The 23,034-nt window shown below is 35.6% G+C and overlaps 1 protein-coding gene across 3 annotated transcripts in view; it reads right to left on the bottom strand.

Moving 5' to 3' along the window:
• Nucleotides 1-1,242, bottom strand: part of ABCD2 (ATP binding cassette subfamily D member 2) — a 58,523-nt gene extending 57,281 nt beyond the window's left edge. For all 3 annotated transcript variants that reach the window (XM_069490376.1, XM_069490375.1, XM_069490374.1), the window contains exon 1: nucleotides 101-1,242. In XM_069490376.1, coding sequence (XP_069346477.1) covers nucleotides 101-1,039 — 939 coding nt within the window. In that variant the 5' untranslated portion in view covers nucleotides 1,040-1,242. The remainder of the gene's footprint in view (nucleotides 1-100) is intronic.
• Nucleotides 1,243-23,034: the final 21,792 nt, after the last annotated feature.

Below are 23,034 nucleotides of genomic sequence, written 5' to 3' on the forward strand. Positions count from 1 at the left end.
AAGAAGTGGGTCCATGAACAGTACAACAGATGGTATCTAGCACTGCAGTGGCAGCTTGAACAGTCTCACATTTCCCTCATCACCTTAATTCCTGTCTTACCTTATGTCCTCTGTAAAAGGCAATTTCTTCCACATTGGCTATAATTCTGGAGTGCACATACCGCAGATAGCCTTTTCTATGAGCTTCTTCAGCAACCAATTTGCCAAATCTGGGAGAGCAGGCTTTCAACACTTTAGCAGTGGCATACACCACTAGTCCTGCCAACAGGGTGGGTCCAATTGGGCTTGCTCCTCTGGATGTAGCGGTTTGGATGAGTGTGTAGGAAGTCAGGATTACATCTAAAATAGGTTTGGTCAGATTGGAATACAAGTGAGCCATAGATTGGGAGAACATCATGATATCCTCAGTAAGAGACTGGTCAGGGTTTGCCAGCCTCCCATCCATATTGATCACTTTATAATAAGTCTGATTTGTAAAATAGGTTTCATAGGCATGGTCTACTAGGCGAGTTCTGAAGGCCAGAGCCAATTTGCACTCCAGGTACCTTATTGCACTGTTGACAAAGGTAGCAGGGATAGCTATCATAAGCCACTTGATTAATTTGATGATGAAAGTCCGAGGCTTCTTTTCCACAATGCTTTTCACGATTTTTCCATCCAGACCAGCTACATAAATAGACAGAAAGGTTCTTGAGATTAGAGCCACTGAGTGCAGGCAGAGCCACCCTGTTTCAGTGGTCACAAGTTTTGGAAAGAGAATTTTCCGAAGTTCTAGTAGCTGTTTGAAAAAATCTGCATTCACTCCAGGCGATGGTTTTTTACAAATGGTCTCGGTGCAATGCAGTATTTCTCTGTTCTCTGCAGCAGGATAAGCTGCTTCTTTTTTCTTTCCGTGCCCAGATTGCTTTAAACGCTTGCCAATGATGGGATAGAGGGTTTTCAGAGCATATGCCGCAGCCACCAGGCAGGCAGCCCTCTTAACAGCACTCGATCGGGTCCATTTCACTCGATCAGCGGCTGCATTTAGCATGTGTGTCATTTTCCCAGTTACACAAATAGGCTCCAAAAAGAATTCGTTTTAAAAGAGCATGCTCCACAGAAATCCCCAGCAAATGTTTCAGAAAGTCCTACAACGTTCCATAGTCTGCAGCGTTTCTCTTCTACTGTTTTGTTTTGTTTTGCTTTGCTTTTTATTTTGTTCTGCTGTGACAGATGCAGCAGAGCTCAGACTCCACTGCATCTACTGGGGATGAATCCCTCGGAAGCTCGGGCTGCACCAAGCTCCTCCCTCCCAGGCCTCTCATTGGCTGTGAGGGCGGTGGGACCTTGGAATCCTCGCTGCTTCCCTTTGAACCTTGAAAATGAGGAGAGAGCAAAACGAATTACATCCTTAAACAGGAGTTCAGAGAGTTAAATGTCTATTTTTGGAGAGGTCGAATCAGGCCAGCTGCTGGCGAACAAAACCTACTGTAGCTACTGAGCATGCTCAGCGTCACTTAGAAACCCGCAGAAGTTTCAGAATAAACATCACTTCTCTTAAGATTTTAGTAGATGCCACAAGGGGAAGAGCAAGCAGAAAAGATTTCCAAGAGCTTTAATGAGATGAAGAGAAAGAACCAGGGAAATGAGGGAGAAGGGACAAGAGGATCAACATAAAATCAATATGAAAAGGGTGTGACGTGAATCTGAAAGGAGTCAGAGAAGAAAGTGACAAGTACGAGAGGCATTGTAGAAAGCAAAATATCAAATAGAAACACTTGGATCTGTCTGTTGGTGCCCACTTGCCACCCCCGCGCTTTTTATTTTTTTTTGTCTATGATTTCACATACGGTCCCAGAACCTATCAGACAAGTTGTAATTGAGGGTATCCCTTGTTTAAAAAAAAAAGAAAGAAAGAAAGAAAAGAAAAGAAAAAAACAGTCATCCTTAGTACAGAAAATAATTCTATATCTCTAGCCCTTTTCCCTTTTTCCACTCCATTTCCACTTTACTTGTTCTTATAATAAGAATCTTCCAGCCTATAACTATTATTTTTAGCAATGGAGATCTGATGCACTCATTTATTTACAAGGTAACTTAAAGAAATGAGAGCAATGTTTCATTTCTATTACTCTAGTGTTAGGCAGTTTTTCCTGGAGGTGTATAACCGTATAATCAAAGTTTAGCCATTTGGGAATTTAACTGGATTTGGATGATGGAAATAGCTTCTCTAGGACCTTACTGCAAGAATTCTTTATCATTTACAAGTTTTTCTTTTGTTTGTTTTGTTTAGATTTAATCTATTGGCTACTTCCTATTTTCATTTTGTTTATTTGATAAAAACCAAGAGTGCTAAAAAAAAAGTCTTCATATCACTAGTGGAGGATTTAAACTGTTCAACAGGCAAACAAAATTTTGCATATTTAAAAAAATGTGAAGGGCTTTTTTAGGCAAGGCAGATTGTTGGTTTTTGGTTTTGGTGGGGTTTTCTTGTTTTTTGTTTTGAAACAAGGTCTCCCTCTGTTGCCCCAGGCTAGAGTGCCACCCGTAGTGGGATCATAGGTCACGCAACCTCAAACTCCTGGGCTCAAGCCATCCTACTGTCTCAGTCTCCCGAGTAACTAGCAGTAACTAGGACTACAGGTGTGCACAGGTGTGCGCCACCATGCCCAGCTAATTTTTGTAATTTTTTTTGTAGAGACAAGGTCTTGCTATGTTGCTCAGGCTGGTCTCCAACTCCTAGCCTCAAGCAATCTTCCTCCTTTGGCCTCCCAAATTGCTAGGATTACAGACATGAGCCACTCACTGCTCCTGGGCAAGGATGAGTGTGGGTTGTGTTTTTTTTTTTTTTTTTTTTTTTGAGACAGAGTCTCACTTTATTGCCCGGGCTAGAGTGCCGTGGCGTCAGCCTAGCTCACAGCAGCCTCAAACTCCTGGGCTCAAACGATCCTCCTGCCTCAGCCTCCCAAGTAGCTGGGACTACAGGTATGCACCACCATGCCCGGCTAATTTTTTCTATATAGTTTTAGTTGTCCAGCTAATTTCTTTCTATTTTTAGTAGAGACAGGGTCTTGCTCTTGCTCAGGCTGGGATGAGTGTATTTTTGAACATGAAAAATCTACTTTTTGCTTTCTATCCTCCCTCACTTCACCTCCAACATACATAAACATTTCTAGTCAATTGGAAACTTGGAAAGATTTGCATTAAGCTAGAACACAAGTTGGTAAATTATAACCAGTGGGCCAAATACAGTTTGTCACTTATTTTTATATGACTCTTAAGCTAAGAATGGTGTTTACATTTTAAAGTGATTGAAAATACATCAAAAGAAGAATATTTTGTCCTGTGAAAATGATATGAAATTCTATTTGTGTCTGTAAAGTTTTACTGGAACATAGTCACATCCATTTATTTGCTTCTTGTTCATGGCTTCTTTCAAGCTGCAGTGGCAGAGTTGAGTCAATGCAACAGAGACAAAAATATTTATTATTTGGCCCTTTATAGAAGTTTGCAAACCTCTGTGCTAGAATACAAAACCTGTCTCAGTGTTAAATCATCTTCATTTTTGAGTTTATCATGAATAAAGCACTATCCCCAGTTTTATGAATAACAACATTCTTAAGCTTTAAAAACTCCTTCTTTGCTACGTATTTATATTAATTCCAAGAATCATCCCATATCTCTTTTCATTTGTTTACATTCAATTCAGCAAATTTACTAATACATGAGTGGCAAATTCATGCCAGTCTCTTTGATAGCTGCCCATGTTAGCAGCACACTCCATCATCCTATTAAGACTTTCTAGCCTGTATGGAGAGATCATAGTGTCACAGAGGTTACTATCAAACTCTTTTATTCCTAAGCTTATGCTTTTGGTGTATGCAAAAGAAGGCTGCCTTTCATTTATAAATTTTAATCATTTATGTCACATTTCCTGACAGCTAAACACAGAAGGGCTAACTGCAACAGGACAGGTTGAGGGCCAGAGTAAACCCAACTGGGGGCGATGGTAGGATGTTCAGTTAGGCAGAACTTGGTACACAGAGGGCTGCATGGGTCAGACAGCAGTGGGCAGTTGAGACAAGTGGTTTGCATCATCGGCATACAACCAGAGGTAGCCATATCAGGGGAGGATTACGGCAGTGAGAAATCTAGAAGCAAATAACACTAGAGATGCAAATGAGACCACACTTAGCTGTAGGTAGGTCAGTTTACCAACTGATAATGAGGCTGGGTGCAGGAACAAGCTTTCAATGCCTAGACTGAGAGTGTTGTGAGAATGAAGAATTGGGTATGAGGAAAATGATCAAGATAGAAATTTACTCACCAGAATTATGGTATAAGGAAGGTTGAATGTGAGTTACTACAACTGTGGAAAAGGTCCATGTGAGATTTGACTTGATGTTCAGCCACTTAGGTATAGACCTAACAATAACCATTTAAATTCTACTCCCACATTTCACCCTGCTCTCAAGGGTTAGGGGTGGTTAGCATCTGAGGCTAGGCTCAGGCAGAAGGATTCAAGATGATAGGAAACCATATAGACAATTGGGTTGGAGATATATGCTATTTAAGTAAGAAACTAAGAATGCCAACGTGCTCTTTCATTTTATAATACTGGTAGTATGCAATCAAAGCAATGAGAATGTTAATTTAGTTTGAATTCTGAACTAGGAGAGAAAAAGGAAGGAAAAAAATCATTTGCTACTGTAGTAAAAACATACTTAGGCCTAATTTTCCCTTAATTGTCTCATCTTTATGTATGTTTATATGGGAAATATTAAAATTTTCTTAAGAGGGGAGAAATCATCTTAGAAAAGATCTTGAAAATGAATGAAAAACTTTAAAAAAACAATAATTCTCAAATCATTCTGCTCTCTAGTGTGCTACTTTCATGCACACTACAAATATTCATGCATGAGATGGATTAAATGGATTATATTAGAGAATACATATCAGAGACAATATATATGCTTTATAAGCTGTAAAACATGAGAAATTATTTTTGCAATAGAGAACTACATATTTATGCATTAAGTACATGTATACATAATACACATTATATATGTGTTGCATGTTTATAAATCACCAGAAAGTAAATAATTTTTAGAAATACGTAAAGATAAATTGCTTAAGGTTTAAGACTTTTAAATGGATATCCTTCACAACTGCTAAATTATATTTTATCTGTGCTGTATTGCTTTCTTGAAACATTTCATGACCCAAGAGATTACCTAATTGCTCTCCTGGCCCTAAAATAGCACAGTGTTTGACTCATTATCTATCAGTTGTGCTAGCCTTACTCATGGAGGCATGAACAGTATTGAAGATGAAATCTTAGGTCAACGTTCCAGCTGTTACACGTAACAATCTAATACCTAGTTCATAGGCAAATGTCTTTTTCTGTGAAGAAAAACCCAGTAAATATCTTGTCTGAACATGTATCTCATAGATTAAAATTTCCTTGGCCTAATTCACCACTACCACTGCCTCCCTGTGACTAGAAAGAAAGCAAAGACTCTAATCAGGGAGAAGATATGGTTCCATTCAGCTCTCAGTTTTTGACTCTTCTCAACAAATCCGTCAACCTCTCTCCTTTATACCCTTAACATAACAAAAGAACAAAAAACTCAGTTAATTCTTTAGTAAATTATTTCTCCTTCTGATTAATTTAGTCAACATGTTTTAAAAATCTCTAAAGCAGGAAAGGCTGATGCCATTGTTCCGCCCTTGACTGTATGGTTTAGTTACTGAAAAACCAACAGCCACTCCATGCTGAAGGCTTTCTCTGAAATGTTGAATTCACCTGGTCTAATTCAATTATAGATATACTTTGGTTAATTTTGTCATACAAATCAGGATTTATATGATTAAACAAGAAGATGTCTATCCTGGGACATAATCTTATTCTAGGTATTATTTCCTGATGACTTAACAGAAAATGTATTATATCTCAAATTATGAGATCTTCCCTAGGTTACATGCTCTGGAATAAACATGGCAATTGAAAGAAATGTACTTTGTGCATTTATTTGGGAGAAGAGATTCCTAGATTCTAACCAAATATCATAGAACAGTTTGTAAGATATTTTGTGAGGATATACAAACGTAATACAGAAATGAACGGCAAAATCCAATTTCTGTTTTGAGATTTTTTTTTTTTCAGTAAGTTCTACGTCTTTGGATCTTCACAGCTACATTACGTTATGATCAAGCTCTCTCAGAAACTCACAAAATGCACAGAATAGTAATTTTACTACAGTGTGATGTTTCTTATAAACAACTGTCTACTTAATATTAAAACTGTGCATGAAAGATATTTAAAGATTTTGGGTATGGAGTAATAGATGGGAATGGAAACATTATTTTTAGAGTTAGCGATTCGTAACTTCGTCCTTGCCTTCTTTTTCTTTCCCAAGTTCTTTGAATCGAAAAAGATGGCAGGAACCACTGCAGAACCAGATAAAATTATAGTGGAGATGGTCTGAAACACTAACCCTGTGGCCACTGTCAGGTATTTCCATTTATTTAGGCTTGCCTGGCCCGCCGGTTAGATCTGTTGCTAGGCGAGCTGACAGATTGCCCACAGCTGCCCGTGAGGCCTTATCAGCACCGAGTCTCCACCCGGAAGGAACAGGCAGCAGCCGCAGAGGCTGTCGGGATGTTGGGCTCAAACCCTGGACCAGGAGCCTACTTGGGCGGCCGCAGAGGCTATCGGGAGGCCCTGGAGGAGTCCGCTGAGGCTGCGGGTTGGCGCAGAGCTAAGACATTGGAGCACTGGACATAGGGACCTCAGTGCCTTCTCGGTTGGAAGATTTGGAGAGATGAATTGGGTCGGGGGATCCCGGTAAGTTGTGCCGCTCGCGTTTGAGACGGGGGCATTCATTCCCATAATGGTGCCTCTTTGTAGGCCCTGGGGGAGAGGTCACAGGCATAGCTGGAATTAATTTGGTAGGAGTGAGTCTTTTAATTATTATCCAGATCAGGATGGAGACCCTAGCACCATGTCCCTATTCCCAAAACAAAAGCAACTCAGCGTCTCCCCACTGCCTTAGAAAGGCTTCACTTGTGGGGCCAGCTATGGGTGATTCCCTGCTCTTCCTCCCCTTCCCCGCGTCCTACATCCTCTTTCTCTAATGAGGCCTCCTGGCACCTGAGCCCTCCTCTACTTCCTCTTTCCACGCCCACGCCTCTCTCGGGGAGGGGAGTTCTTCTGGGTTGATACATATAGTTTCTGATGAATTTGGAAAGTACTGTGGAACAGGCCAGTCCCAGACGCACTTAAATCCATGATGGGGCACTCACCATAAATCCAAATTATAATTTGTATTTTAAAGTGAAGTAAAGTGAGCAGCTTTTACTTCAGTAACTTATAAGGTAATTTACAATTCTTGTATTTAGGATTAACCATATAAAGAGTGGTAGATTGACGGTTTAGTTTTATATAACCGATTCATTGCTACTGACCTTCAAGTTCACTTGGGCAGAAATCATGTGGGCCTGTAATTCCATTTGATCAAAATCCTTGACAAGAAGAATTATTTTGATTGAAACACGAAGACATTACATATAATTTTTTTTGTCACAAGTAGACCCAGAACAGTAACGATATGGTTAGATTATAATACTTTTTAAATACTAAAGAATTTTATAAGAGGAAAGACAGCTTTTTGTTCACCAAGTATTGTAACTAAGCCTGATACTTTTAGCATGTGCATTTTGACTGTTGAAGAATATGTTAGCATTGTAGTTTAGAAATTTACCTGAATTATTTCTGGCTATGTTCGAGCAGCACACTTGCACTTTGGAGAAAAGTGAAAATTTACTTTCAGGCTTCAGCAGGGTTTAGTTGATACATGATTATAATTTGATGTTTTTGAATTTGACTTTCCTTAAAAATAAATATCAAATAGGATTATATGAATTCATTTTACAAATGCTTTTAAGTACTATTAAAATGTAGATGCTATCATTATTTTGTTATATATCACAAACTTCTGTGGCTATCCCAGGAGTAATATTTTAGTTGCTACTGAGAGGATGCAAAAGCAGTATATCGCAGTAAGTGTGTAATCTAAGATTATGTTTCTCAAAATGAGGTACTGATGCATTAGAAGTATTAGGTACAGGGTGGGGCTTAAGAAACCACAGAATAAACATGGTTGTGTATCCCTGGAGCATCAGTTTTCCACAGAGATTAGGGGAAAATACATTTTAAAACTTATACAAATGTCAAATCCACAATAAAATGTAGAGATGAATCTCTAAAGTTGTATTTGGAAATTGCAGCATTGTAATTTGGGGCATACACACAGACTAGTGGTCTTCAGTATGTTGAAGAACAAAGAGAAGATTGGGGATTTTATAAAAAAAAATGTATGGATTTGAGAGAAAGTTCATTGGCACTAGTAAAGTTTTGGGGAGCTGGAAAGCTCTGATTGATGAGATATGGCAGAAGGTAAAAACTAGTGGCATGTTGCTTCAGCAACTATTGGGTAAAACTGATATTAGGGTTACAGCAGGCAGTTTCAGCAGCCATGCTTTGTAGAAAATTACATTCTTGGAATAATTATGCCCTGAGTCCTTTCTCCCCTGGTCTCTTGACTCAGATTTAGTTAGGTATGACAAGAATGATAAAATTTGTCTGATCAACTTTCACACAAACATAGATACATAATACAGTGAAATAAACTCTTGTGAAATGTTAAGATAAACATGCAATTTTAAATAAAGTTTCCTGGGGGAGATGGGCTCCTTAGGGTGAAGCCCCAGACCATTGCTGAAAAAATGAGCATCTTCACTTTCTACTATCATAATAAACAAGGGTAGACAAGATTAGTTGATCATGGCACTCTAATCTGGGGGCCCTAAAGAGCTTCAACCTGAGACAGTGCTTTTGCTAACCACTAGCAGCTGCTGCGGAATAGAAATTTTAATCCTTATCACAGGCCATCCTGGAATTCCTGTTTACTTCCCCCATTGTTAGGGGTGTTTTTTGGTTGAAAATTTTGAGAAGAACTGTTAGAAATTTAAAATATAGACAGGTAAAGCAAGTGGAGACTAATTAGAAAGCTCCTTCAGAACAACTCTAGAACATTCAACATTAAGTAATCGAACAAGTCTATTTTTACATACCTACCTGGTTAGAGCATTGTTAAACTGTACAGGGTGATTCAGAAAAGAAAAACATATAATTCCAGTCAACAAAAAGAGCCTGTGATAGAATGTGGAGATTAGAATTAGATAAAATCATTGTAATAATAGACACATAAATAGCAGTTAGTATTTAACAAGCACTGTTCTATGTGCTTTTTGTATATTAGCTTATTTACTCTTAACAAGAACCCTATGAGGTAAGTAAAAATGTTATCCTCATTTTACTGATGGGGAAACTGAGGCACAGTTAGTTAATGTTAAGTGACTTTCCCAGGGTCATCCAGCTAGTAAATGGCAGAGTTAGGATTTGAGCCCAATGTGCTTAACCACTATGCTGTGCTATATAGAAAGATGAGTGTTATAAAAGTGCCACAAATAAAGGCTGTGGAAATTTGAGAACTGAGAAACAGGAAGTTACACTAAGCTCTGAAGGATAGCAGTATTGCACAGAACAAGCACCAAGGGAAAACAATAAAACACATGTTCTTGAAAAGGTGAGATAAATAATCTGTCAAATTGAAGACCTAATTTTGCAAGGTTTCTTAGAAGAGATGGGTTGGGAGGGGAGGTATTAAAGAACTTGAAATGATTATTTGGCAGATAGTAGGTGGGTCTTCACGGAGCTTAGGGAGTTTCACCCCACAATATGATTCCCTGGTATAAAGAGTATTTTGAATTAAAGGCCCTTAGAGATTAATGGGTGTTGGAAGGGGCTTTCCCTCTTTCTTTACAAAAAACCAAACCCATCAAAAAGAATGGACTTCCCTTCCCCTCCCTGTTATCTCCATATATTACAGGAAAGAAGGTCAAGAATGCAACCAGACCTGGCCTAAATTATTTTAAATATAATACCTATTTTTCATAACATGAGAGTCATTTACAAGTCAGTTTCCCCCCATCCATTCATTTTCCCAAGTATCTATTCATCCTCCCTAGTAACCATTTATTAGTATTTCCCTTAAAGAGAATTACCTAGATTCCTCAGCCCCACCTCCCCTTTAAAATGAAGGCATATAACTTTCTGGACTCCACTGGGATATTAGGTAATCACTCTGTAATTCTCCCTGTGCTCACAGTAAATAAATCTTTTTCTTATTAATCTCCTTTATTGTGAGTTGATCTTTCAGTGAACCATCCAGGGTGAAAGGGAAGATTCCCCTTAACCCCACAGTCTGCATTAAGACACTTAAACACTTAATAAGGGGCTCTATATGTTTTTTTTATCAAGTGAATGAATGAAGCGGGCTATAGCAAATTTATGTTTTGGTAGTAGCAACCAGATTGCATACCCTGATTTGAAGCAGAGTGTTCTTATAGATTATAGAAACCTGATATATTAAGTTTAATTGCAGAATCATTTTATTGGATCATCTTTGCAATTTTACAGTTGCTAAGGTCTTTATAACTTTTCTTGTATAAAACAAACTTGGCATTTGACCTTTTGTGCCCTGCAGTTTAGGGACTCATACATAAAATGTCTTCTTTTTGTGAGAGAAAGCTGGTGGCTGGAAAGAAGCCTTATTTTCCTTTTTTAATTGCTTAATTTGGCTTTAGTGTTATGATTTTTGGACAACTTTGCAAGATATAATAACGTTATTTCAGACCAAGGTCTTATTAAGGATAAAGAGATTTGGTCTAAGCAGAAACTAATTTACATATGTATAATAGCAGTTCTTAAGATATTATCCCTGAAACTTGCTAATCAGTGATGATGTCAGGTTTTTCAATTTAATGGACTATTTTTTCTCTTTGTTCTAAAATTATATCCTTCTTAGTTTTTTGATATTAAAATGCCACCTTCTCTTTTAAATTCTTTCTTGACAAAATTAAAACAATCCTTTGTCAATCCCACTAATTAAAATTTTTATTTAACATATCTGGGAATCATTGACCTATAACTCTCATACGTGCTTTGTACTTGCTAGAAGTCACAACTGAGACCCTGTATTTTCCTAATGAAATTGAGATGCAAATTTGAAAGAGGACAGATAAAAGCATTGATTTTTTTTTTTTAATTTGGAAAAGATTCTCTTATTTTCTTGGTTTATTAATCAATGACTAGTTTAACCAAATTTATACCTACTATAGGCATAAAAGTGGTAGCAAGAAAGGAGGATAAGAAGATGTGATGCCTTTGGGCCACAAAATGCTATTCAGAATCGGATCAACTATAGATCTGTAAATATTACACTGTACATGCAGTATAAGATTTTTTTAAAAATAGGGAGTTTTATTTTTATAATTCAGATTGGAGAATGTAACCAGTGTCATGTGAAAGGCCCAGGTGAAGTTCTGTTGGAGTTTAGGTGAGGGAGAGATTACCATTTGTAATGTAGGCCTAGATCTAGTTCACCTGAGCAAAATATTTATTGAGTGCTAAGTGCCAAGCAGTGTGCCCGGTGGGAGTACAAACTATTAATAACTGAAATTTAGTCTCTTTCTGTAAGGTTTGTAGTTTTGGGGAAGAAAAGTGTGATAAGCCATTAAGTTATACAATATTTAAGATTAGAGGCCAAAATATGGTATAGAAAATAGATAATGTGAACAATAGTACAACATAGGATAGTTTTATCTGAGGGTTTGATTGATCAGAAGCAAGGACAAAGTAAGGTTCAGATGTAGAAAAACAAAATGAAAATAAACATTACATAAGTAGTTGGAGATAAGGTTATATATTTAAATATTTAAACTGTGTTTATGTGTCTGCTTGATAGTGAGTTTGAAAGCTAAATAGAGAAGTTGAAATTTTATCTGTTATTGGAGGACCATTCAAATCCAGAAGTAACACAATGAAAGTGGTCTCTTATGAAAATCAGTTTGTGGCATTAGTAGTACGTAGGTTGGAATATACTGGGGAGAGACTCAAAGATAGTGATACCAGTTAGGATTCTGCTGGGCAAAAAAAAAAGAAAAAAAAAAAAGTAAAACTATTTTTCCATTATCTGGTATGACTATATGTTCTCCCAACCCCGTCAATGCAAGTCCTAACTCATTTTGTAGGGATCACGGGCTGTGTGAATTTGGGTTAATAATTAAACCTCTCTGTACAGAGACCGATGTAGGTTGTAGGGAGCCCTGTTTACAGAAACATAATACAAAATTGTGACTATTGGAAGTGGCACATTCAGGTGACGGGCCCTGAAGTTTAAGCTTAATTGTTACCGTAAATTAGCCTCTGTCTCCTGTGTCTCTATGCATCTGTTTCTTCATCTGTTAAATGTGGATAATACTTAAATGTACAGTGAACATCGTCCCAGTTTGCCTGGAACAGTCAATGTTTATGCCTGTGGTCCTAGCAGCACGCCCAATTTAGCATTTTCTTAGAGTTTTTGTTTTTTAACGAAGTTTAAACTATCATTAATAGTCCCATTGAAATGAGCCTGGATAGAGTTGGATAGAGCCTGGATGGACTATTTTTTTTTTTTTTTTCAAACCTCTGCCATGATTCTATTAGTGTATGAGTGAGCTATATATGTGCAGTGAAGAGAATTCTCATTTTAACATGTGGTTAAATCTGAACGACATCCAGTGATAATTCAGCTCTCTTTTCCTGATACTTTCCAGATGGAAAGTAAGTAACAGCTCCTTTTAAAGACAGCATGAAGGGCACTTGCTTATAAAAGGAATTGTGCTGGGACATGAGCAGCTAGAGACAAATAACTTGCTGGTTAGGGTGAGAGAAGCATTATTCTGTCTTTGCTGGCCACTTGGTGTTCCAGCTGGTTATCCCATTGCATGCTAAGGTCTGAGAGATTTGTGTGGCCCCAGGCCTGGGGTGGGGGCAATAGAAAACACTGGGAATTTTAGATTCGAAGCAAATGAAATATTTGTAAAGAACAGAGGCTAATCAGTCCTGTCAGAGAGCATACAAGGAGCAGTATGAATGCTGTTGCTACAGCTTTTGTCAACAACTGTTTTTTCATATTGTTTGGTAATGCTTTTGTAGGAAATCTTTTCGGCAGCAGAGAGCTTAAAGAAAGGAAAAGTTAATGTTTAATGAAAAATTAAGTACTGATATTTTGTTTTTGAAGGAAGGTGGTAATGAACCAAGAAATTATACACAAAGTGTTTGCCAACATTTAGCATCCCCCATGGTTGTATCATTGACTACATGAAAATCTGAAGACACAAATCTGAAAAAGCATCAGGATTTACTTTCACATTTGATAGTTGTTTTGAGGAGATTATGCCTGCCCACAACAATTAACACATATAACTGCAGAAGGTAAATTTACATATTACTCAGTGGAGTTTGAGTTTTCATTTAGATCAAATGACTTCTGAATTAATTCTACTTATTTTGATTTAAATTTTTCTTGTGTACATTCAAAAATAAAGTGATAGCTGTAAATATGTAACCTTTATTAGCAGAACTTCGTAAACAGTTAAATGATGCCAACTTTATATCAGTGTTAGATACTACAAATAGAAGATAAGCTAATTCCAATAATTTTTTCCATCTAATTCATAGAATCAAAGAGAAATCCTTAGAAGTTCATTTTGTCAGAGGTGAAACATCTGATATTATAGTGTGAAGGCAATTATGCATTTCATTATGTTCAACATTGGAGATAAAATTATTTCTTTAATCATACTATGAATACAAATTTGATGGATCTCAGCATCATGGATAAAATAAGAGTTCTTACTAAATTACGTAACCATTGTAGCTGAGGTATACTTCGAATTGGTTGTGGTTTACATGTATTACATAGTTACATCCAAAGAAGCTTGATATTTTACCAAATAGAAGCTGTAGTTGTCAAAATTTGCAAATTATATATGCACAGTAATGTAACTGAACTACAATATTTTGGAGACAAAACGAATGTATACAGAAAGAACACTTTGGCATGTTATGAAATTTCTTTCTTTGCTGCCTTTCATTGACTGGATTTCACAAATACTTGAGTCTTTGAAGAATTACTTTATAAATCAGTCTATGGGTCCTCCATTGTTATTGAACATTTTTAATAGCAAGTCTATAAATTTTGATGGTATTTTATTCAAAAATACTTGAAAATTTTTATTCAAAGGATTCCATAAATGGAGTGACCCAAAACTTCAACTTTTGAAGATTTCATAAATTATAATTATTAAAAATTTTTTAAAATTTAATTCTGTATAAGATGTAACTTGGAAAATTTATTTTTGGTATTCAAATTCTATATTGGAATATTGTGACTGGTACAAAGAATCTTGTGATGGAGTGCATGTTTTTAATTGGCTAATTTTATATTTTGTACTATAACAGAATGAAATTGAAGAAGCCTGCAGTCTTATAGCATCTAAATTTGGAGAAATGGTTAAAAGAATCAGAGACTACTTATTTGTTAAGTGTTGTCCTATAAAAAATAAGGAAGGTACTCTAACTGGAATGACGAAGGTAGATCTTGTGAAAATATTTGGGCCAAAGGCTTACATACAAAAAAAATTTCACAATATCTTCTACTTGGCAAAATTTGCTCTGTCTTACCTGGTACTTCAGTATCTGTAGGGAGAATATTTTTTTCAGTAAATGTGGCATGTGCATAAGTGTTGATTCAATAGTTTTAAATTTATTAACCAAATACAATTTTAAAGAATTTTCAGGAAATTTTATGAAGAGAATTTAATTATAAGGAATCCATACTGAGAAACCACTTTCTTCTGAAAACTAGAAGTAACACAGTATTAGAAACAAATGCAGTTTAAGTATTATAATTGATTATAGTACATGTATGCAATAAATAATGTTTCTGCTTATGCTTTTTGTTTAACCTTCTAATAATTGACATAATTTTTTTTTGCTTTAAAGTTCCTAGATATATATATATATAATCTTAATTTTTTTAGACATTTATTTTTGAAAATGGTTTTGTATTAGCCTATTTTAGAGGTTTGACAGCATAATAAAAACAATATTTTGGTCCATAAATAAAATTTTAAATGTAAATAGATGCATATGTATATATTAATTAAATTATTAACTTATAAAGACACATACATATGTATACATATATATACATATACATGCTTATATATAACATATACATACATGTACATTTGTACGTACATACACAGTCATATGTTGCTTAACAATGGGGATGCCTTCTGAGAAATGCATTGTTAGGCGATTTCCTCATTGTATGAACATCACAGAGTGTACTTGCACAAACTTAGGTAGTATAGCCTAATACACACCTAGGCTATATCATATAGCCTGTTGCTCATAGGCTAAAAACCTGTACAGCATGTTACTGTGTGAATACTGTAGGCAATTGGAACAAAATGATAAGTATTTGTGTATCTAAATATATATAAACATAGAAAAAGTACAGTAAAAATACACTATAAAAGGTAAAAAATGGTACACCTGTATAGAGCACTTAGCATGAACGCAGCTTGCAGGACTGGAAGTTGCTCTGGTGAGTGAATGTGAAGGCCTAGGACATTACTGTATATTGTAAACTTTATAAACACTACATTTAGGCTACACTAAATTTATAAAAAATTTTTTCTTTCTCTCTCTCTATTTGTACTTTTAAACCTTTTTATTCAAAACTAAGACACAAACACACACATCAGCCTAGGCCTACACAGGGTCAGGATCATCAGCGTCACTGTCTTCCACCACCACATCTTGGCAGACTGGAAGGTCTTCAGGTGCAATAAAGCACGGAGCTGTCACCTCCTAAGTTAACACTGCCTTCTTTTGGAATGCCTCCTGAGGGACCTGTTTTACAGGTAACATTTATTTTTTAGTAAGTAGAAGGAGGGCACTCTAAAATAACAGTAAAAGGTATAATACAGTAAATACATAACCCGGTCACATAGTTTATCATCAGGTGTTATGTACTATACCTAATTGTACATGCTATACTTTTATACAGCTGGCAGGGCAGTAGGTTTCTTTACACCAGCATCACCACAAATACACGAATAATGTGTTGTGATACCGTGTCAGGATGGCTGTGATGTCATTAAGTGATAGGAATTTTCAGTTCCATTATAATCTTATGTTACCACTGTCATGTATAGTCTGTCATTGACTGAAATGTCTTGTTGTGCAGCGCTTGACTGTATTTACCCCTTGAAACTTAACTGTAAACTCAGTTCATTGTCTACCCTTTTTTAAATTTGTGAATAATTAACGTTCTTAAAGATTTATATGAAGTGTTTTTTAGGAATTTAGGAGGTTTTTTGTATTCATAATATTATCTTAAAATTCAAATCCATATCTAGCTACTTACAAGATTACCAGGAATGTTTGTATGAAAATCTTACCAAGTTTTTAGCTATAAAATGAGTTGCCAAATTTCATCTAAATACTAGTTTAATAAATTTAATGGAAATGTTAATTGTTTTAAGAATATTTCTAAATATTAGGAACAGTACTAATAGAACTATTAATATATTCATTTTTTCTTCCTGAATCAGTGATAATGTGAATGGTCCAAAATGTACATCTGTGTTAGAGTGTCATTTGCACTCTAAATTTTTTCCACTGTGTGACTCAGGAGATGGCTCTTTATGTTTATAATTACAGCCTATAACTGTGGAACAGTGTTTTCTGTGTGATAATACTGTAAGAATTCAGTTTGAGTATTTATTGTAATTAGGCCCTGAATGTTAGATGGATTTTTGCTTTATTGGTTTGAAAATTCTTTTCCCTCAATACCTTTCCTTTTGTAATTCATACATCTTTAAAAACTTTTTTTTTTTTTGAGGCAGTCTTGCTTTGTTGTCCCAGGTAGAGTACAGTGGCATCATCATAACTCACTGCAACCTCAAAGTCCTGAGTTTAAGTCATCCTCCTGCCTTAGCCTCCCAAGTAACTAGGACCACAGGCTCACACCACTGCATCCAGCTAATTGTTTTCTGTTTTTAGTAGAGACGGGGTCTCGCTCTTGGTCAGGCTGGTCTCGAACTCCTGAGCTCAAGCCATCTCCCACCTGGGCCTCCTAGAGTGCTAGGATTATAGGCAAAACTTTTTTTTTTTTTTTATGTGTTATAAGAGAAGAACGTATTTAAAAGCCATAGCATCCTAACATATATCATTACTATTCCTAACACATCAGATCAACCTGCTTTAGTTTTGTGGAATGCCAATATAAGTACTTTTTCTAGGCTAGTTACTGTCCTGAATCTTAATAAGCCTACTAGCTAACAATGTTAGATTTTGATGTTTTAGGTTAATATTAATTTCAATGTAATATAAGCCATAAAATACTGGTTTTCATTTGCTACTTGTTGCTCTATTAATTTTCTATGCTTTTTCCACTTTCAATCACACTTAAGGTATTATTATAAGATCTTAACATTCTGAAACAGTTTCTTTTGCATGGCACTGTGCCCCCAAGAAAATAAACTATTCAGGAAACCAAAAAACAAGGCAAAAGAAGTGGAAAAAACAAACAAACAATTTAACTGACTATGTAAGGCATAGGATATCCATTGTATTTAATTCCAAATGTAGTTTCAGTATCTCCTGCATACATTTCTTTGGCAACCTTATTACCTTTGTATCTTTTTTTTTCTTTTCTTTTTTTTTTTTTTTAAGAAAGTATGTCTTTAGCATTTTTCTTTAAACCTTTCCTTACTAGAAAGAATAGCATGGAGTAGAAATGCCCTGATGCGTTTCTGTAGTCAGCATGGTTTTTCTACATTCTGCCCTCCGCACCCCCCCACTTTTCTTTTTTTCTTTCTTTCCCTTGTCTTCCCTTCTGCCTTTCTTCCTTCCCTTAACTAACCCCTTTGCACTTGTCTTTTTATTTTTTTTTTTCTTAGCAAAGAATAATATAACAAATAACTATATTCCTACTATGCAGAATAGGTAACTTGTAGAGTGTTCTATAAAGAGATCATGACCTAATTTTTTTAAATATGTAGCTATAATGGCAAGTAATAGTGTTCATTTAAACTTTTATTGAAAGAGATGGTTGTATATTTCTTTAAAAATCTATTTTCCACAAGAACATAGTAATTACTGCTAAAAAAGATTAGCCTTATTCCCACCCTCCATCTAAACCCCAATTCTCTGGTAATTCAAATTTCAAGATAAAATTTAGAGAAACTTTTATTAGAGTTATTTTGTAAAGTGCATATATCTTTTATGAAGAAATTGGTATTTGAATGGGGTCTTGAAGGTATTAAAAGTTTTGAATATGAAAATATGGTGGGAAATTTGTCCCTAATCTGGACGAGAAAAATGTATAGTTTAGTTTGATTGAGTATTGGAGTACAAGAAGTAGAAGAATGGAAAACAAAGTTGAAAGCTAAGTAGGGGCCATGCTATGGAAATCATGTCCCTAAGTGATAATCAGAGCTATGTTTAGAGCAATTACGCATGTGGTAAAATATAGTGGAGAACATTTGCATAAAATCAGAGACCTTTTAAAATTTAATTATTATAGTTGGCTTCATACTAAATATTACAGTAGTCAATGTAGAATGCTTTTAGCAAATGACTTCTGCGGATTCATTTGCAAGTCCTTTTAAAGATGTGCACATTTTTGGTATGGTTTGTTTTTGTCAGATACAAAGTTCCAGCTAGTTTTCTTCATCACTTAGGGAATATGTTCTCCCATCATTACTATCTTATTTTTATAGTAGCCTAAGCTGAACCATAAGAAGTAACTATTAGGAAATACATATATCTGATGTAGACAAATAAAAATGACTTTTAGGTCATTACCTATTTTTATTTTATTGTACAATAGCTCTTTGGTAGACATTTCTATTCTTTGACAACTCCCTGTCTATATGTACCGTATTTCCCACCTATGACTTTTGGTGATAGGCATAGGACATTCTCTGTCTATAAAAGCTGGGAAAAAAACCCCTGGATACGTGCTTTCTTGTTTGTAGCTAGCTAATAGGCATGGTCTAAACTCAGACTTTGATATGCTGGTCTTTTACTTTGAATCAGGAGCTAGGGACCTAAGGAAATAGGGACTGCAGAGTATCTATTGTAGTTGCAGTTAGTTGCAGGAGCTGTAGCAGGATTAAATTTTCAGGGACAGTGATGCCAGGGGAGGTGTTCATTGTCCAGGAGTGGAGATGGTACAGTCATTGGTGTCCAGCATTAATCAATGCCAGCAGCGGTGTCTTTATGAGACTAATTGTAGCATGATTTTGGCTATGATCCTGCAGCTGCCTAGACTTCCTCATTCCTTTTTTTTTTTATTTTTCCCTGCAGCTGCTAACTAACCGAGATAGACTTCCTTATTCCTTCCATTTGCCACAGCTGCTTTCTCAGCCAAATATGCTTTCTATTGCTTGTAAGTAAGAATTCTGACTGATGCCATCTTCTTCTTTAATACAACTAATTAAGAGATACTATATTTGGTAAAATATTTGCATTATATGGATATAGAGTACTTTTAGTAACATTGATAGCCTTAGTAGTATTCTAAAATGTTTGGTTTAAAACTGCTTTTAAGTGGCAGAACCTAAGTTAAAATTCAGGTCTTTTGAATTAAAATCCAGGGCAGCTGACCCCCAGGCTCTTTCTCTCTGCATTATCTCTCACAGGATCTTCCATTCAACCAAAAATTGAAAAGGTAAAAATCACAATGTAAATATGTTTTCCCTCAATAATAACAACCAAAAAAACCAAAAAGAATAATCATAATTGTAATATTGACATCAGTTTATAAAAATATTTGTCTCATGCAATAACAAAAATTTTCATCTTTAAATAGTAAATTATTTGAATGGGAAATATACCACCATTGTTATTAAAACATAGTTTAAATGATTTTAATATGTCTAGCAAGATTAAATTTGTATTAGGCTCAAAGCATAAATGCAAAATGTATATTTGTCACATTTAATGTAGAATTTTTTGTATTTCCATCTTTTTTGAGGTATCTGACATAGACATATATTGAGGTATACTTGGTAAATAAAAATTGTATTTATTTAAAAAAAAATGTTCTGTTTAAGAAATGACCTTTGACGTATATGTCAGAATCCTTTTTCACTTTCACTGTAGTCTAGCAATTGCTGAGGCTGATCTAGATATTGGCCTTAGATGCCTAATTAATTTTTTCTCAGGCACATAGGAATGGGCATTATGTAGCACATAGAATTTGGCAACAGTTATAACAGTGTCCTAAATAATGGAAAATCAGCCTGGAATAAAATCACCTGATTTATACAAAGATGAAGAATATATGTAGAGTTTGACTTGTTCCTAATTCTATTGAGCTCTAGAATGCGGGAACTGCTTACATGATTGATATTTCTTGTTACCTCTTTATAATCTAGATTATTTAATATTATTGCTTGCTCCATCATACTTCTTATATTCCTGAACTTTGAAAAGTCCCTTTGCCTTCTGTGCCTAAGTTTTGTGAGTTTTAAAATGATGGAGAATAAACTAACCTCTAATGTCTTCCTTAGCCTTAGCATTTGATGAGTCAGTGAAATGTAATTTCTTTTGTAAAGTTTAAAAGTACATTTCTGATGCTGCATGGAGAAGAATATGTAGGATTCTTTGCTCAATGAGTTTGAAATTGTCTGTTAAGACATAGGTAGTGGTAAATATGTTAAAGAACAAGTTCATTAAATGGCAAAATCTAGGGGTATTCAGTGACTGTCATTCATGTAGTTTATGAAAACTATCAAGACAAATGAACAGCTTTGTATATTCTCAATGGGCATAATTGAAAGGCAGTATAATGCAGTTTTGTTAAAAACTCCAAAATCAGACATCCTGGATTTAAATTTTGCCTCTACCATTTGTTAGCAGTGTGATCTTAGGCAAGTTAACCTGTGCTTTAGTTTCCTCTGAGCCTTAAATTTCTTCAACAGTAAAAAGAACTTAGGAAAATTAACAAGAAAAAAATCAAATGACCCCATCAAAAAGTGGGCAAAGGACATGAACTGAAACTTTTCAAAACAAGACAGAATAATGGCCAGCAAACATATAAAAAAGTGCTCGGTATTTCTAATCATTAGGGAAATTCAAATCAAAACCACAATAAGATATTGCCTAACTCCAGTGAGAATGGCTTTTATCAAAAAGTCCCAAAACAACAAATACTGATAAGGAGATTGGAACACTCTTACACTGCTGGTGTGACTGCAAATTAGTACAAACCCTGTGGAAAGTAATTTGGGGATACCTCAAAGAGCTAAAAATAGAAATGCCATTTGATCCAGCAATCCCTCTACTAGGTATCTATTCAAAGAAAAAAAAAGACATTCTATAATAAAGACATCTGCATTCAAATCTTTATAGCAGCACAATTCACAATTGCAAAGATGTGGAAACAACCCAAGTACCCATCAATACATGAGTGGATTAATGAAATGTGGTATATGTATACCATAGACTACTACTCAAGTACAAAAACCAATGGTGAACGAGCACCTCTTACATTATCCTGGATAGAGCTTGAGCCCATCCTTTGGAGTAAGGTATCGCAAGAATGGAAAAACAAGCACCACATGTACTTGCCATCAAACTGGTAGTAACTGAGCAACGCTAAGGTGCTCACATGGAAGTAATATTCATTAGGTGCTGGTCAGGTGGGAGGGGGGTGGGGGTGGGTAAACTCACAACTAATGGATGCAGAGTGTGCTGTATGGGGGCAGGGTATGCTTATAGCCGTGGCTTGGGTGAGGCAAAGGCATTATATGTAACCAAAATCTTTGTACCCCCATAATGTTCTGAAATTTTAAAAAAAGGGACAGAAATTGAATCTGCCTTATAGAGTTGCTGTGGAGATAAAATGAGTTGACACATGTAAAGTATCTGAAGTATTTAGAATGGTGCAAGATATGTAGTACTCATTATTAGCAATTAATTATTTTTATATTAATCTCATATAGTTAAGATACATTTTGTCATTTTACTTACAATTCTTGCATAAATCTTGAATTTGAGACCATAGTTTTATGCATATCTACAAGATATATAGATCTGCTTATATTGTCATGAATATTTTATAGCATTCCATTGTTATTAATAGAGCACATATTTTATAACCATTAAATACTGCACTATCATTGGTATTCAATGCTGTCTTTGGCACAAAGATCATAGATAAGAATGACTAGGCTTTTTTTTTTAAAAGAACATGCTATGATCTCAATATTTGTGTCCCCCCAAAATTCATATGTTGAAATCCTAACTCCCAAGGCAATAGTATTTGGAGGGGGTGCCTTTGGGAGTTGCTTAGGTCATAAGGACAGAGCGTTCATGACTGGGATTAGTGCCCTTATAAGAGAGACCCTGGAGAGCTAGCTCACCCCTTTCACCATTTGAGGACACAGTGAAAAGGTATTATATATGAGCTAGGAAGTAGATGCTCACCAGAAACCTAATCTGGTGCCTTGACTTCCAGCAGACTTCCCAGCTTCCAGAACTGTGAGAAATAAATTCTGTTGTTTATAAGCTCTTCAGTTTATGGCATTTTGTTATAACAGTCTGAATGGACTAAGACAGAAAGGATAAGATTTCAGGTACACATAGCTGAGGGGTGTGTGTGTGTGTGTGTGTGTGTGTATCTGAAAAATATATATATATTCATGATTATATGAAGATTTTATTTTAAAAAAGGAGGAAAACAGAAGGACAAACCCCAATAGTTACTGTGACTTATGCCTAGGAGGTTTTTTTTTATTTCAAAATATTACAGGAGCACAAATGTTTTTGATTATATGAATTGCTTTTGTTATGCTTGAGTCAGGGTTATAAGTGTGCATATCACCCAGATAGTGTTCATTGTACCCATAAGGTAGGTTTTTGCCTCTCCTCTCCTTCCCCTCTCCCTTGTTTGATTTCCAGTGACTTTTACTTCTTCTGTGCCCATGTGTGCCAATAGGTGAGTTCCAAATTATTAGAGAGTACATGTAGTATTTGTTTTTCCATTCTTTAGATACTTCACTTGGGATAATGGTCTTCAG

This window comes from Eulemur rufifrons, chromosome 16, assembly GCF_041146395.1.
Source record: "Eulemur rufifrons isolate Redbay chromosome 16, OSU_ERuf_1, whole genome shotgun sequence".
Lineage (NCBI taxonomy): Eukaryota > Metazoa > Chordata > Mammalia > Primates > Lemuridae > Eulemur > Eulemur rufifrons.